General features: G+C 45.0%; 1 protein-coding gene and 1 non-coding gene across 5 annotated transcripts in view; both read left to right on the top strand.

The window, feature by feature from the left end:
* Positions 1-14,389, top strand: part of Aplp2 (amyloid beta precursor like protein 2) — a 72,964-nt gene that overhangs the window by 47,080 nt on the left and 11,495 nt on the right. For 2 of the 4 annotated variants that reach the window (XM_036191930.1, XM_036191929.1), the window contains exons 4-11: positions 833-945; positions 2,171-2,373; positions 4,175-4,392; positions 5,357-5,524; positions 8,628-8,758; positions 9,853-9,927; positions 11,134-11,292; positions 12,380-12,508. In XM_036191930.1, coding sequence (XP_036047823.1) covers positions 833-945; positions 2,171-2,373; positions 4,175-4,392; positions 5,357-5,524; positions 8,628-8,758; positions 9,853-9,927; positions 11,134-11,292; positions 12,380-12,508 — 1,196 coding nt within the window. The remainder of the gene's footprint in view (positions 1-832; positions 946-2,170; positions 2,374-4,174; positions 4,393-5,356; positions 5,525-8,627; positions 8,759-9,852; positions 9,928-11,133; positions 11,293-12,379; positions 12,509-14,389) is intronic. The other 2 variants (XM_036191932.1, XM_036191931.1) reach the window with 1 other exon arrangement.
* Positions 7,493-7,565, top strand: Trnaa-agc. Its single transcript has one exon. It is a non-coding gene; the product is annotated as a tRNA-Ala (tRNA).

Here is a 14,389-nt window from a genome sequence, read left to right as displayed (position 1 = left end):
AAGACCACACCTCTTAATAGTGCCATTTCCTATGACCCTATGGGGGACATTTTCATTCACACCACCACATTTAATAAAGTATTCCTAGGGGCAGGAGAGATGGTTCACTCAGAGGTTAAGACCACTTGTTTTTGGTAGAAGACCAGAGTTTGGTTCTCAGTACCCAACTCAAAACAGCCTGTAACTCTAGTTCCAGGGGGTCCCCTACATACCTGTGCATGTGCACATACTCAGTAACAACATATATTACAGATTTCTAAAAACTCTTTGAAATGTAGAATATCTCTGAATTTGGATTTTTTTTTTATTTATTTTTTTTTAGGATTACATTCAGTTAATTTTGGCAGGAATACTATTGGTGATACTGATATACTCTAAGGACTTTGTAGATGTCAGTTTGTCCATAATTGGAACATTATCTTGGTGACCAGGTTTTGGCAGTTTCCCATTGTAAAGGTTTCTTTCTCTTTGGTGATTAATCATGCACTTAAAATTTTACCTGTATCACTTGTTCTAATGGTTGTGTAAAGAAAGTACCAACACACTGATCATGAGAAGTGGTTATATGTGTACTTGGGGTGATTGTGGGGGGCAATCCTGCTTACATCTCCCCTGAAATGTATTGCTGTAGTTCCTGCACAGGATTGTAGCCCGAAAATGTTACTGGCAAAGTCCCTGGTGGGATGGGGAGTTCTTCTGGTGCCCGCGTGTGTTTATATATGCCTGGCTGTGCAGGTGTCTGTGCGCACCTTATTAGGAAGATCTGTGCTGAAGACTGTGCCCTGAATCACAGCCAGATTTGCTTCTGACAGAGGCTTTTTCCCCCCTGCAGTGGGTGAGTTCGTTAGTGATGTTCTGCTGGTTCCAGAAAACTGCCAGTTTTTCCACCAAGAGCGGATGGAGGTGTGTGAGAAGCACCAGTGTTGGCACACCATAGTCAAGGAGGTAAGGACACATGTGGAACAGGCAGTTGCCATTCCTCAGAAGAGATAGCATTTCTGTTTACCTGCATCATGTTTTTCAGTTACTTTGTGTTTCTTTTTAAACATTTTCTTGCTATGTAGCTCTAGCTGGCCTGGTGCTTGATAAATATAGCTCAGGCTGACCTGGAACTCAACATAATCCTCTGGCCTTAGCCTCCCTCATGCTGGAATTCAGAGGGGTATATACTGCCACATCTGGGTATTTCTGTGTTAAATTAAAATACCTAGAAGAAGGCTGGAGAGAGAGGGCTCAGTGGGTATAAGTGCTTCCTGCCCTCCAAGAGGACCTGGGTTCGGTTCCCAGCATCCACATCAAGTGACTCAGAACCACCTGTAACACCAGGTCCCTGGGATCTGATGGCCTTATCTGGCCTCCACAGGTACCTGCATATATGTGGCAAACACATAAGTAAAAATAATTTTTTGTGCAGAAGTACAGCATGAGCAAGTCTGTTCCTAGAGTTTAAACTGTCAGTGAGCCAAAGAGGTAAACTGGTAGCAGAGCTCTTAGGTAGCATGCTTGAAGCCTTGGGTTTGTGTCACTTATTCTCAGCACTGCCAAAAAAAGGAACAAAAATATTTTAGTGCTATTTCCTCCTTCATTCAGGCTGTGATTTAGCTTAGTAAAAGAGCAGTTGTCTAGCATGTGCAAGCCACAGAGTGGGATGGGGGGTGTTAAAAGACAGTTGATAAAGTGTGCTGTCAGCAGGGCTCCCAAGAAGGCATCCTGGCCCCTAAGTCAGTGCAGAACTAGTCAGCTCTAGACAGCCGAGGTGTGTGCATGCACACACACGCAGCAAGGCAAGCTTGGGTGCCATTTCATTCTTCGGGTAAGGAGGCACCTGTCTTGCTCTGATTGTCCTCCAGTCATTTTGTCTTTGGTACATTCCCAAGTAGTGGCTATCCCAGGAGTAATGGCATTGGACGGACTTAACTGTTGTTAATTCCTGAAACTTTAAATTGTTCCTTCAATCTTAAGTTTGGTCTTTCAGTTTTTGGCTCACATGAGGTTATAAATTAAGTAAAAACTTCAAGTTATCTTAAAATAATAGCATGATAACTTCTTTACTGTGTCCAGAAGAGAATGCATTACCACCTAGTGTTTTGATAAGGGTTTCTTTTCGGTGAAGCTAGGGCTCCAGGGAGCTTATAGAAATGTCCTGATATGGTCTATGGGTTTCTTGTAGGCGTGTCTGTCTGAGGGGATGACCTTATATAGCTACGGCATGCTGCTGCCCTGTGGGGTAGACCAGTTCCATGGCACCGAGTATGTGTGCTGCCCTCAGACAAAGATTGTTGACTCTGACTCTACTGTGTCCAAAGAAGAGGAGGAGGAGGAGGAGAAAGAGGAGGAGGAGGAAGAAGAGGAAGATTATGATCTTGATAAAAGGTAAACTGTTGTTTAGAGTGTTGAACTCTTTTTTTCCTGATTTTGATTGGGGGCTGAAGGGTCCCCTTTTTCCTCACGGTTCGTTGGCCACCAGTCCAAGAGAACAAAGGGGCAGAAGCGGCAGCAGAGAGCTTTGTGTATTGCCTGTGAGCACAGTGGAAATAGCCTTCCTGGAGACAGCACCACTGTATTCCAGAGGAAGGGGAGAGAGGAAGGATGGGGACAGTGGCAGAGGCATCATCTAATGTGCATTAAACAGCACATTCCTGTCCTAAAGCTCCCAGCACAATGTCTAATTACCATGGGCAGCAAGCGGGGAGCTTCCGCAGGGAACTGTGTCGGGGTCACACTAGAGATAAGCTGGGCATCCAGGCCTACAGACATTCTCCAAATAAGGTCGGATAGAGAATGGAAAGCCCCCCATACAGGAGAGAAGGGTGGCCCTCCATGTTGCCGAGCTCAGAGAGAGCTGCCAGGCCATGGTAGACTGCAACCCTTGACTATCAGGGCCTCAGTGGGAGTGAGGGTAAGTGTATGTTTGTGAGGTAGGGGTCTATGTAGCCCTAGCTGGCCTTGAATTCCTTATACAGATCAGGCTGGCCTTGAGCTGGAGATCTGCCTGCCTCTGCCTCCAGAGTTCTAGGATTAAAGTTCTGTGACACCACGACTGGCCTGGTTTTTTGCCCTTCTGTAAAAGTGGCTGTTGGGCCTCACTGCTGGGTAGGGTAAGGTTAGTGTCTTAGTTGGATTTCTATCTCTGGGATAAAACACTAACCAAAACCAGCTTGGTGAGGAAAGGCTTTATTTCACTGTATAGCTTCTCAGTCCTTCATGAAGGGAAGTCAGGAACCTGAAGGCAGGAGTTAAAGCAGAGACCATGAAGGAGTACTGCATATTGGCTTGCTCAGTTTGCTTTGTCATGTACCCCTGTCCACCTGTCTAGGGTGACACCACCCACATCAATCATTAATCAAGAAAATGCCTTGCAGATTTGCCTACAGACAGTCTAGTCTGACTGGAGGCATTTTATCAAATGAGGTTTCTCTTCCCAGATAACTCAGGCTTGTGTCAGGTTGACAAAACAACAAAAATCCCAACAACCGGGACAGTGGGTGCCCTTTGCTGAATTTCATCCCATTTGCTTCTTATTTCAGTCATAACCTGAATATATGAAAACCTGTGGCTTTTGTCTTTGGACTACATCATCATCCTCATTATTGTTGTTATTAGTATTATTACTGAAACAAGGTTTCTTTGTGTAGCCCTGATTGTCCTGGAACTCACTCTGTAGATCAGGCTGGCCTTGAACTCAGAGATCCAACTGCCTCTGCCTCCCAAGTGCTGGGATAAAAGGCATGTGCCGCCACCACCAGGCCACATTATTTTTTTAAGATTTTATTTTTTTACGTGTATGAGTGTTTTGCCTGCACACATGTATGTGGACCACTTGTGTGCTTAGTGCTCTTGGAAGTTTGAAGAGGGCCGCTGAATCTCCTGGGACTGTAGTTAGAGATAGATGATTGTGAATTCCCATGTAGATGCTGGGAATTGGACCCAGGTCCTCTGCAAGAGCCACAAGAACCAATGAACCATCTCCAGCCCCTGGACCACATTATTTTCCATAGGTTAATGCAATCTGTGTTCACTAACTTCCCCTTTGCCAATAAAGCTGGGCTGAGGGCTGAGGGCTGTGAGATGAGCTTATTTCCTGTCTCTATTTTTGTGTTTCAAATAAGGAAGGGAACTGTGCTTTGTGTTTAGAAATTGCTACTAACCTTCCTTTTTGGCTTATGGCCTCTAGTGAATTTCCTACTGAAGCAGATTTGGAAGACTTCACCGAAGCAGCTGCGGATGAGGAGGAAGAGGAGGAGGAGGAGGAGGAGGAGGAGGGGGAAGTGGTGGAAGACCGTGATTACTACTATGACTCTTTCAAAGGGGGCGACTACAACGAGGAGAGCCCAGCTGAGCCCAGCAGCGATGGCACTGTCTCAGACAAGGACATTGCTCACGACGTGAGAGGTAACTCAGTACGAAGCTGTAAGAGCCTCAGGGCGCTTTACCTGGGAAGTTGTGGTGTTCTCATCACTCAGCGTGGGTCAGTCTCAGAAGGCAAAGCAGCTTTCTCTGGTGTGGCAGTGGAGCTGTCAGCAGGAGCAGCTGGGGAGGCCAGCAGAGAGCCAGGATGGAACCAGAAAGCAGAATTTGGCGTTGCAGGCTCTAATTAGAGTAAGAAGCACCAACTCTCGGGATTCTTCCATAGCCAGCTTAAAATGTGCTGTCGTCCAGGGGCTGCTCCACTTGGGTGCCGCTCAAGAGCCGGCTCTCTAGAAGGGAATGACTTGCTTGGTTTTTCTTTTCCCGTGTGTGTTCCTGTCTGTGACTACCCTACCCTTCTGGTCAGGCATTTGTAGTGGGAACGATAACATTGAACGAGGAAAGGCCACGATGGTCCCAGAGCCATTACAGAGTCACTGCTGACTGTGTGCTTGCAACCATGTAAGGTCTGAGGATGAGGACTCAGCTGCAGGAAGATACTTGTCGTAGTGTGCGATTTACTTTGGCGATTGTGACAGTGGAAACACTGAGCCTTTCAAGTGCTTCAGTCCCTGCTTCAGGAATTACCACTTCAAATGGGCTTTCTACTCATGCTGACTCCTTTGATCCTGGGAGCTATCAGAACAAACCAAGCAGGCACCCTGTCACCACTGCACAGATCAGAAGTGTGAGGCTCACAAGCAGATCCTTTATGTCAGCCTGTGGTATTAGTCTAGACTCAATGTCAAAGACCAGAAAAGTCAGATTGTCTTTTTCCCTAGATGTCTTCATCACAGGAAGGTGATTCTGTCTGCCTGGCTTGGTGAGTGAGGCCAGCCAGGACGTTTTAGGCCAGTTGTGGTCCCCCTTTCCCCGGCTGGCCTGTAGCACTGTGAAGCATGTGACGCACTGCCTCTGCCCTGCTGACGCTCTGACCATTTTCACACAGCTGTCTGCTCCCAGGAGGCGATGACGGGGCCCTGCCGGGCTGTGATGCCTCGTTGGTACTTCGACCTCTCCAAGGGAAAGTGCGTACGCTTTATATATGGCGGCTGCGGCGGCAACAGGAACAATTTTGAGTCTGAGGATTATTGTATGGCTGTGTGTAAAGAGATGAGTAAGTCCCGCCTTGTGCTGGCCCTGCACAGCAGTGCCATCTGTCCCGCCTTCTGTCTCCTGCCGTCCTTGTGACTGCATCTGTCATGTTTACGCTGACTCAGGTGTCTGCTGTCAGTCGTTCCCCCATCTTTGTGCTTTCTAGACCAAGGCTTTGTGTCCCGTTGGCAGTTGTGAGCTCAGTTTTTGGTGTCCCGTGTGCCCTGTGTGTCCACTGATGGTTGGTAGTGGTAGTATGCCCACCCTGGTGCAGTGGGTGGCACAACCAGGGGCTTCTTGTTTCTCATGGACTTAGAGTTAGTTCATAAGCTGTGGGAGTGGGGGTTCGTGTCAGTAGGGAAGGCAGCTGTGTCCTCTGCTCATGTGTTGTTGAAAGGTACCATAGAGCAATGGCATGATAGCACCAAGGGCCGCTCAGTCGTGTGCCTTAGGCCTTGCCTCTTGTTCTGTCTCTGACTAAACCTGCTGCTGACCCCTGTGCTGCATGCTGCCTGTTAGGACCCCCTTTCCAAAGGACTGACAACAGGGATACTTCTGGGATTCCAGAGTATTAAAATACCCTCTTCGTGCACTATAGTTTGCTCCAACCCTCTTGACTCGGCTTTACTTATATTGTGGCCCCATGGGTTCTGCAGGCCTCTAGGAAGTGCGTACTTGGGATTGGGTGTAGCTTTGGTTTCAGAGGAAGGGTGGTGCTCAGTTGAGTTGGCTTATGTTAAACAGGGCAAGTTTTTCTTCTCTCCCGGTTGGTACTTTCTTTAAGATCCCGTCTTGTAGTGTTAATTTATGTGCCGGGAAGATCCTCAGACCAGGCAGTTTCCCTTGGCTCCTGCTCTGGAACTCATCATGCTGCCTGTCCCTGGTGTTGGCTGGAGCCTCTCTTCACAGACTTTCTTCTTCCTCATCCCAAAGATGTCTAAGATCTTAATGTAGTAAGGCGTGCTTTTATTGCGTCCATTCCAGCTACACTCGGGAAAGACTACTTTTATTTAAGAGTCCTGAAAACGTTAAAAACAATGAGCCGTGGGAACTTCCACCCACAAATTTATTTAGGAAAGATTTAGAGATAAGAATTCTTGTGAGTTTACTGCTTTTGAAAAGAACTCAGCTAAGAATTTACAAACCTTGTTTGGGCAATGCTTAAGGAGTTGAGGCCCTTTGATGATCTCACTGAATGTGGAGATGCTTATTCTGTGTACGCAAAGCTCACACAGTGCTTTGGAACAAGGTGAAGTTTGCTGTGCATCAGGAGAGCTCTGCTGAGGAGAAGCAGTGGTGTATGTACTTCAAGCTGGAGAGCTTTGAAGACCTATAGGTACCAGGTTTTCTGTGATCACATAGAGTCTCTTAAGGGGGCTGAGGTGAGTGGGCAGGCTGAGCCTGTCATGATTCTCACCTGTACTTCATGTCTCTAGAAGGAAGTCTCTGAAGTGCTGTGCTTTTCTTTTTTAGTTTCGAGGAGAGTTAGGTCCACTGTCTGCTTTCTCCCAGCCCAGAGATTGGAACCGTTCACACTGCATGAAAGCCTTTTTTTTTCTTTTTCTGAGATAGAGTTTCTCTGTGTAGCTTTGGCTGTCCTGAAACTCCCACGCAGGCCTCAAACTCACAGGGATCCACCCACCTCCGCCTCCCAAGAGCTGGGGTTAAAGGCGTGCGCCACTACGGCCAGGCTGAGCCTTGATACTTGTGGTGTGTGTTGTTGATGACTGTCTATGGAGTGGCACAGATAGATGTGAAGTTCTTCACTGAACTTTGAATAAACACTAGAGGAATATGATTTACTAATCATACTGGGGCTGGAGAGACGGCTCAGCAGTTAAGAGCAAACTGCTGTTCCCGAGGACCTGGGTTCAATTCCCAGCAACCACATGGCAGCTCGCACCTGTCTGTTAGTCCAGGATCCAGCCCCCTCACACAGACAGATATACTGTCAAAACACCATTAAAAAATAAGAATAAATAAATAAGGGTTGGGGATTTAGCTCAGTGGTAGAGCGCTTGCCTAGCAAGCACGAGGCCCTGGGTTCGATCCTCAGCTCCAAAATAAACAAACAAACAAAAATAAACAATTCCCCCATCCAAAAAAAAAACCATACTGTAATTTAATTCATTTGAAAGTAAGATACTGAGATCCTTTTTCAAATTATAGAGAGACAACATATCACAAGATCACAGCTATAAGGCTTACTGAATTAAAAGGGGCAGGGAAAGTGGCTTCTGATGGAGTTTATGGAATGGCTGGCTAATTTCTAGTTTTGTTTTTTAAATCAGTTTCACCCTTACTCTATAGGTTAAAACTATGTATTACAACAAAGTGAATTTGCCCACTAGTCCTTTATGAATGTAATCACTTGCCTTGGGGGCCATAACAGCTCCTGCTTAAGCAGCAGTGGGGTAAGAGTTTTCTGTTTTAATGGATCTGTGCTCTGGAGGATACCTGGAAACATCCTCAGTCAGTGTCATGAATCAAATAAGACCAAAGCATCTTCCCACCACTAGAAAGTGTCCTCATCAAAGGAAGAAATTCAGTTTCACCTTCATTAGCCTTGTTGAGTCCTTCAGAACTAGAGTGGTTTGGACTTTCTCTACCCAGCCTATATGTAAAGAATGCACACTTGAACCAGTGTCTCCAAATTAAGGCCCAAAGATTGCCATAAAAAAAGATAAGAAACTGTTCCTTAAAAGTGGAGACCTTTGTGGAAATGTCTCCCTGAGGTCTAATTTCAGCTCTGGTTTCCATTTAGATACCATTAGCAATAAATAGTAGGGTGGCATATTTTAGGTTTCAAGCTCTGAAGGGAAGACTGTGGAAGCAGGTTTCTCTTCTTTTTTGGTCCTTTAGTCCTAGGTAAAATGCCTGGTGGGTACTGAAGACGCTAGGGCTCCGGGCTGCCAATAAATTGCTGTATTAACATGGACTGACACGGTTAATGACTAGGATGCCAAGAAGTTTGCCCATCGCAGTCTAGCAGTAGGGGCTTGGCAGGCAGCAGCACCCTGCACTTTCTAGCAAAGCCTCAAGACTAATGGAGTCCATCCTGTGGGTCCTGTGCTTTAGTATCTGCCTGACTCCCCAAGACAACTCCTTCTGTGACTTTGTTTCAGGTCCCCCAACTCCCCTGCCAACCAATGATGTTGATGTGTATTTTGAGACCTCAGCGGATGATAATGAGCACGCCCGCTTCCAGAAGGCTAAGGAACAACTAGAAATTCGGCACCGCAATCGAATGGATAGGGTAATGGTGCTTGTATTGTTTTTGGTTTATGCTAGGGATTGAGTCAGGTCCTGATACACACTAGGCAACTACTCTGCAAAGCAGGATTTTATAGTTGAAGAGAAGGACATTGCTGGCTAAAATGCTGTGAGGTTCTGGGGAGCTACCTCTAGTGGATGGACCCCTTTTCTCCACCTCCTCTCCTGTGTCATGAAACTTCTTTCAGTGGTTTCGCAGACACTTCGGAACATGTCCTGTACCGGTACTTGCTTGTTACTCTTTTGCTCTTGCTGACTTTAGATTTTTATTTTTAAAATTCAATTTTTTGTCACTGTCAAAATTGAAGACTTGGGTTATGAAATTGTGAAAGTAGATTAGATGAAGTAAAACAGTTATTAATACTTTCTAGTTGGAGAGAGAAGAAAGTCTCAGGAATATTTACTTGGAAGCATTCTAAAAGTTAAAGCAGGGAGATCCTTAGTACATCCTCCTCAGGGTCACGCATAGTCTGACCTAGGTTGGCCTTGCCTGGGGGCTTTGGATGTGACTCAGTTCAGAGTGCTTGCCTAGCATGCGTAAAGCCCTGGGCTCAGTCCCCAGCACCATACAAAACAGGGTAGAGGGGCACACCTGTTACCCAGCACTTGAAGGAGGCAGTAGGGAAGTTAAAACTGAAGGTCATCCTTGGCTGTACCTGGAGCCTGGGGCCAGCTTGAGCTACATAAGAGTGTCTCAGAACAGGAGGAATTGGGGTGGGCTCGTGCTCCACTCTCTGTCTTATACACTGGACTTACTTGTAGCAAAATGCTCATTATCTTAAATTGACATCAGTTCTGATAACGTTCGGCATTAATTTTCATTTTTTAACGAAGAGGGGATAAACATAAAGAGTAACTTGCCCCAGGTCTGTAACAAAGAGGTTGTGGAATTGAGGTTAACTCTGGGGATGACCAAGGCCTAGACATTCTGAGTAACAGTCTGATCTCAGGGATCATGTGATGTGGGTTCTTTTTGCACAATTTCCGGAGTTGGATTCAGTGCCCATCAGTATTTTTAGAAATTGGGGATGTTGTTTCAGAGACTTATTCTCTGAGTGTTTTTGATCTTTGTTCTAGGTAAAGAAGGAATGGGAAGAGGCAGAGCTTCAAGCCAAGAACCTCCCCAAAGCAGAGAGACAGACCCTCATTCAGGTAGGATGCTTTCTCTGGGCAAGGGGACAGAGGGTCCTGTGTGACCTGCTGAAAACATAGGCCGAACTCCCAGTGAATTTGAATTTAACACCTTCTTCTAGTCAAGGACTTAAGTTACCAGGAAGTTGTGTCTCTCTTCCCTCTCCTCCCTCCCTCTCTCCTCCCTCTCCTCCCTCCCTCTCTCCTCCCTCTTCTCACTCCCCTTCCTTTCTCCTGTCTTTCCCAGTTTTCGCCAGTAGTGTTGCTTGCCTGTGGTAGAAAGAAACCCAACCCTCTCGCAGAGCACACCTAATTTGTGCAGGAAGTAACCCTGGCTTAGCTGTTGCTTAATTCTGCTTTCCTGGCAAAAGCCCTCTGTCATCTTGTTCATGGGCTGTGACTTGTTTTTCAACACTACTGGATTAAAAAGAAACTGACAGACTCATTGACAAGCCGAAAGGCAAAAAACACAGCTCTTGAATGCAAGTTTATCCCTAACTTTGTAAAGATGGAACCTCAAAATTATAGCAGCAGATTTATAGCTATTGTACCCCTTCAATAGACAGGCGGCGCTAAATTCACAAGACTGGTTTGGTTTTGGAGAATGGATCGTGTCATGCACACATTTTAAAGTCAGTATATATCAGGTGAACTCTCTCCTTATCACTGGTATATTTCCTGGAGGACCTTGGCTTTTTTTAATCAGTCTCTCAAAATCTCAGAGCTTTGATTCTTACACAAGCAATTTCATTTTCTATAGGGATATTTGATTCAGCAACATTAAGCTGCCAGTAAACATGACCAGGCAGCTCACAGATAACGTTCCCTTCACAGCTCTAGAGGGTATAACCCAGTGTGAGCCAGCACATTGCTGAACTATTTCAAAACATGTCCTGTTACTGCTTCAGGATTTAGAAGTTGGTGTCTTGTTAGAACATGGAAAAGATGATTGATGAACATGGATGTTGAGATTACAAATCTAGTAATTTTAGCTACAGAAACTCGAGAGTCTCTAACACAGAAGTGTAATTTAAGGTTTTTGTTTTTGTTTTTTTAATGGATGGAAGCATCCTAATAGGAATCAGAGCTGATGCCACCCTGAATCTGTTACTGTCTTACGGAGACACAGAGGTACTAGGCAAAGAAAAGTATTAGGTCCTGAGGGTGCTTTTTTAGACTTCCAGCTGGTGCAATGAATTACATGTTGTTCCTTCTTTCTTGGCTTAGCATTTCCAAGCTATGGTTAAAGCTTTAGAGAAGGAAGCAGCCAGTGAGAAGCAGCAGCTTGTGGAAACTCACTTGGCCCGAGTGGAAGCCATGCTGAACGACCGCCGGCGGATAGCTCTGGAGAATTACCTGGCTGCCCTGCAGTCTGACCCACCTCGGGTGAGTTGGGGTCAGAGTGGACTCAGAGCCAAGTCATGTGCTCACTGTTGCCTGTTTGAAGTGAGTACTTAATGGAACATACAGCTTGGTGGAAAATTAGATTTTTAAGATAAGTTTTGACAAAATTGAAGGTAAAGATTAGAAAAGAAAAGAAACCGAGTCTGGTATCTGGATATATGAGCTTGGTAGCATTCCATCACGGTGTGCCTGGACGTGCCATCTGGGATATATAAGTAGACAAGCATGAGCTCAGGGAACTTCCTGTTTGACAGTTCTGGATTCTCTGTGGTACCCTTACTTTCAAAGAAGGAAAGCATGCCTCTGAATGTAAGTGTTTGAACCAGTTCATTCAGAATCATCTTCTAAAGGACAGGGAAAGATGTGGGCAGTGTCGATGCACACTTGAAATCTGAGCCCTTCAGAGGCAGAGGCAGGGGAGTCGCAAGCCTGGGGCAGCCTAGTAAACAAAGAAGGTTTTAAATCAAACCTCTCTTACTTTGAGAGCCATAGAAAGTATTGGACAGGAGCCAGTGCTATGAGAAAGTATAAAGGCACATGCTGCAGAAACCTGACCACTAGAGTTCAATCTCCAGAACCCACACAGACGTGGAGGAAGAGAGCACACTCCACACTCCCCAGAATTACCCACTGACCTCCGCCTGCACGCTGTGGTCTGTCCTCTCCCACTCACAGACTCAGATATACATACACATGCTAGGAGTTCTTTTCTTAATTAAAAAGTATTTGACAGGAGAATATTTGTGTCCTTGATTTATGCCATTGAAGTCTCTCTTTCTCTCTAGAGTGACACAAACAACCACCTAGCTCACAATTTAGGTTTTAAACCACACCAGTTTTTTAAAAAAAAAAAAAAAAAAAAAAAAAAATTAGTTCACAGGAGGACCTTGAGCTGAAGAATCTGGAACATAGTTTGGTGTTTTTTTTGTTTTTTGTTTTTTTTTTTTTTTTTTTTTTTTTAACCAAGAAAGATAGTTCTTTACTTGTTTCCAAGCTATGGCTCTTATTCTTTAATCAGTTTTGAAGATTTTGTTTTCCTTACCTACTTTGAATTCTCTGGTCTTGGTAGCCGCATCGTATTCTGCAAGCCCTGCGTCGTTATGTCCGTGCTGAGAATAAAGATCGCCTACATACCATTCGTCATTACCAGCACGTGTTGGCTGTTGACCCAGAAAAGGCTGCCCAGATGAAATCCCAGGTAAATGAGATAGATTTCCAGCAGGTGCTGAGACACATGGCTGTTGTGCTCATTAGAAGACATTTAGTATACCAGTTGGGTTTTGCCAGGAAGAGATAAGCCAGTTTCCAGATCAAAAAAATTGTATTTTTGGGACAGGGTTTCTCTGTGTAGCTTTGCACCTTTCCTAGAACTTGCTCTGTAGACCAGGCTGGCCTCCAACTCACAGAGATCCACCTGCCTCTGCCTCCCAAGTGCTGGGATTACAGGCGTGCGCCACCACCGCCCGGCCCAAATCAAATTTTTATGTCTGTTCCTTTTTGATTCAGCTTATCACCTGAATTAGTATGTGAAACTCTTTTCTAGGCAAATAACATTGTATGGGTCTTAAGCGTTGATCTTGGGTGACTGGTAGGACATTTGCCCAGTGTGTCTACGTCCTAGGGTTTGATTTCTAGAACCACAAAACAACACTTTACTTCCTGTTGTGTCCATTGAAGTTTTTATTCAGACAGACACATTTGTGAGTTTGTCCTATGCTAAGCCCAGTTTACCTCACTGTCATTTGTACAGGTTTTTCTAGTTCTTATTTTGGTACTTGTCCATATGTTAGTAAATCTTCTCATGTATCCTAGACTGTGAACTGTGCATAGGACTGCCAAGTCTAACATAATAGTCCATTGACTTTTCTGAGGATGGTTTAATAACATCATCATCCTTATTTTATTTTCCTGTTTTAAATAGAAAGCCATGCAGATTGTGAGTGCTCATATGCATGAGATGTGCTTAGAGTGAGTGCCCTTCTAGAAATTCTTCTTCTCAGCTTCTTAGAGTACGATCACAAAATAATTTACCCAGAAGTCATAGGATCCCAGAGCTTAGTTTCACTCCCTTTGTGGGGCAGAAGTTTGTGTTACCATCTGAATGTTAAAATTTCACAGGCCGGGTAGTGATGGTGCATGCATTAAAATCCCAGCACCTAAGAGGCAGAGGCAGGTGAATCTGTGTGAGTTCAAGACCCACCTGGTCTACAGAGTGAGTTCCAGGACTGGCTCCAAAAACAGCTACACAGAGAAACCGTCTTGAAAAAACAAAAGAAAAAATTTTTTTTTTACAGAGTCTAAAGAAGTCGGCTCCCTTGACTAATGCTCATGGACTCATACAAATTTTGTTAACTAGGAAATGAATTACTTTTCTCCAAGGTACAGAGTTCACAGTAGAAGTTGGATGTTTGACTGGGCGGTGGTGGCGCATGCCTTTGATCCCAGCACTCGGGAAGCAGAACAAGGTGGATCTCTGTGAGTTCGAGGCCAGCCTGGTCTACAGAGTGAGAGCCAGGACAGGCACCAAAGCTACACAGAGAAACCCTGTCTGGAAAAACCAAACAAAAAGAAGTTGAATGTTGGAAAGGACTAAAGAACTTCGGTGCCTGAAGAGTGAGACTAGAGGCAGGGGTATTTCCGAAGCCCTAGGAAGCACCGAGCTAGGTTTGGTGTTAAGGTTTCATTTCACACTGGATGGAGTGGAAGAGGGGAGACACCAGGAGTTCTGGGCTGTCTTTGGAAGACCGGCGGAAAAATGAATCTTGTCAGGATTGGATTGGTTTGACCCCAATCTTTTAGTATATTTTTGTTGTATCTTACAGGGGGGTCACAGGGATGAAAACCAAAATTAAATTTGTATGGGATATATTGAGGTATATATTAAAATATATTTTTGAGGGAATATTTATATAATATGAAATGATATAATATAATATATAATGATGGAGAGAGACTAACTGAAGGTAGGCCTTACACATCCTAGGCAACTACTCTATAGCTGAGCTACACATCTGTGGGCCTGATTTGATAATTTATTAGCAAATTCCTGAGACAAAGATCCACAGCAAGTAAACTGAAA

This window comes from Onychomys torridus, chromosome 7 (genome assembly GCF_903995425.1).
Source record: "Onychomys torridus chromosome 7, mOncTor1.1, whole genome shotgun sequence".
In the NCBI taxonomy this organism is placed as follows: domain Eukaryota; kingdom Metazoa; phylum Chordata; class Mammalia; order Rodentia; family Cricetidae; genus Onychomys; species Onychomys torridus.
This window is presented reverse-complemented; position numbering and strand designations above follow the sequence as displayed.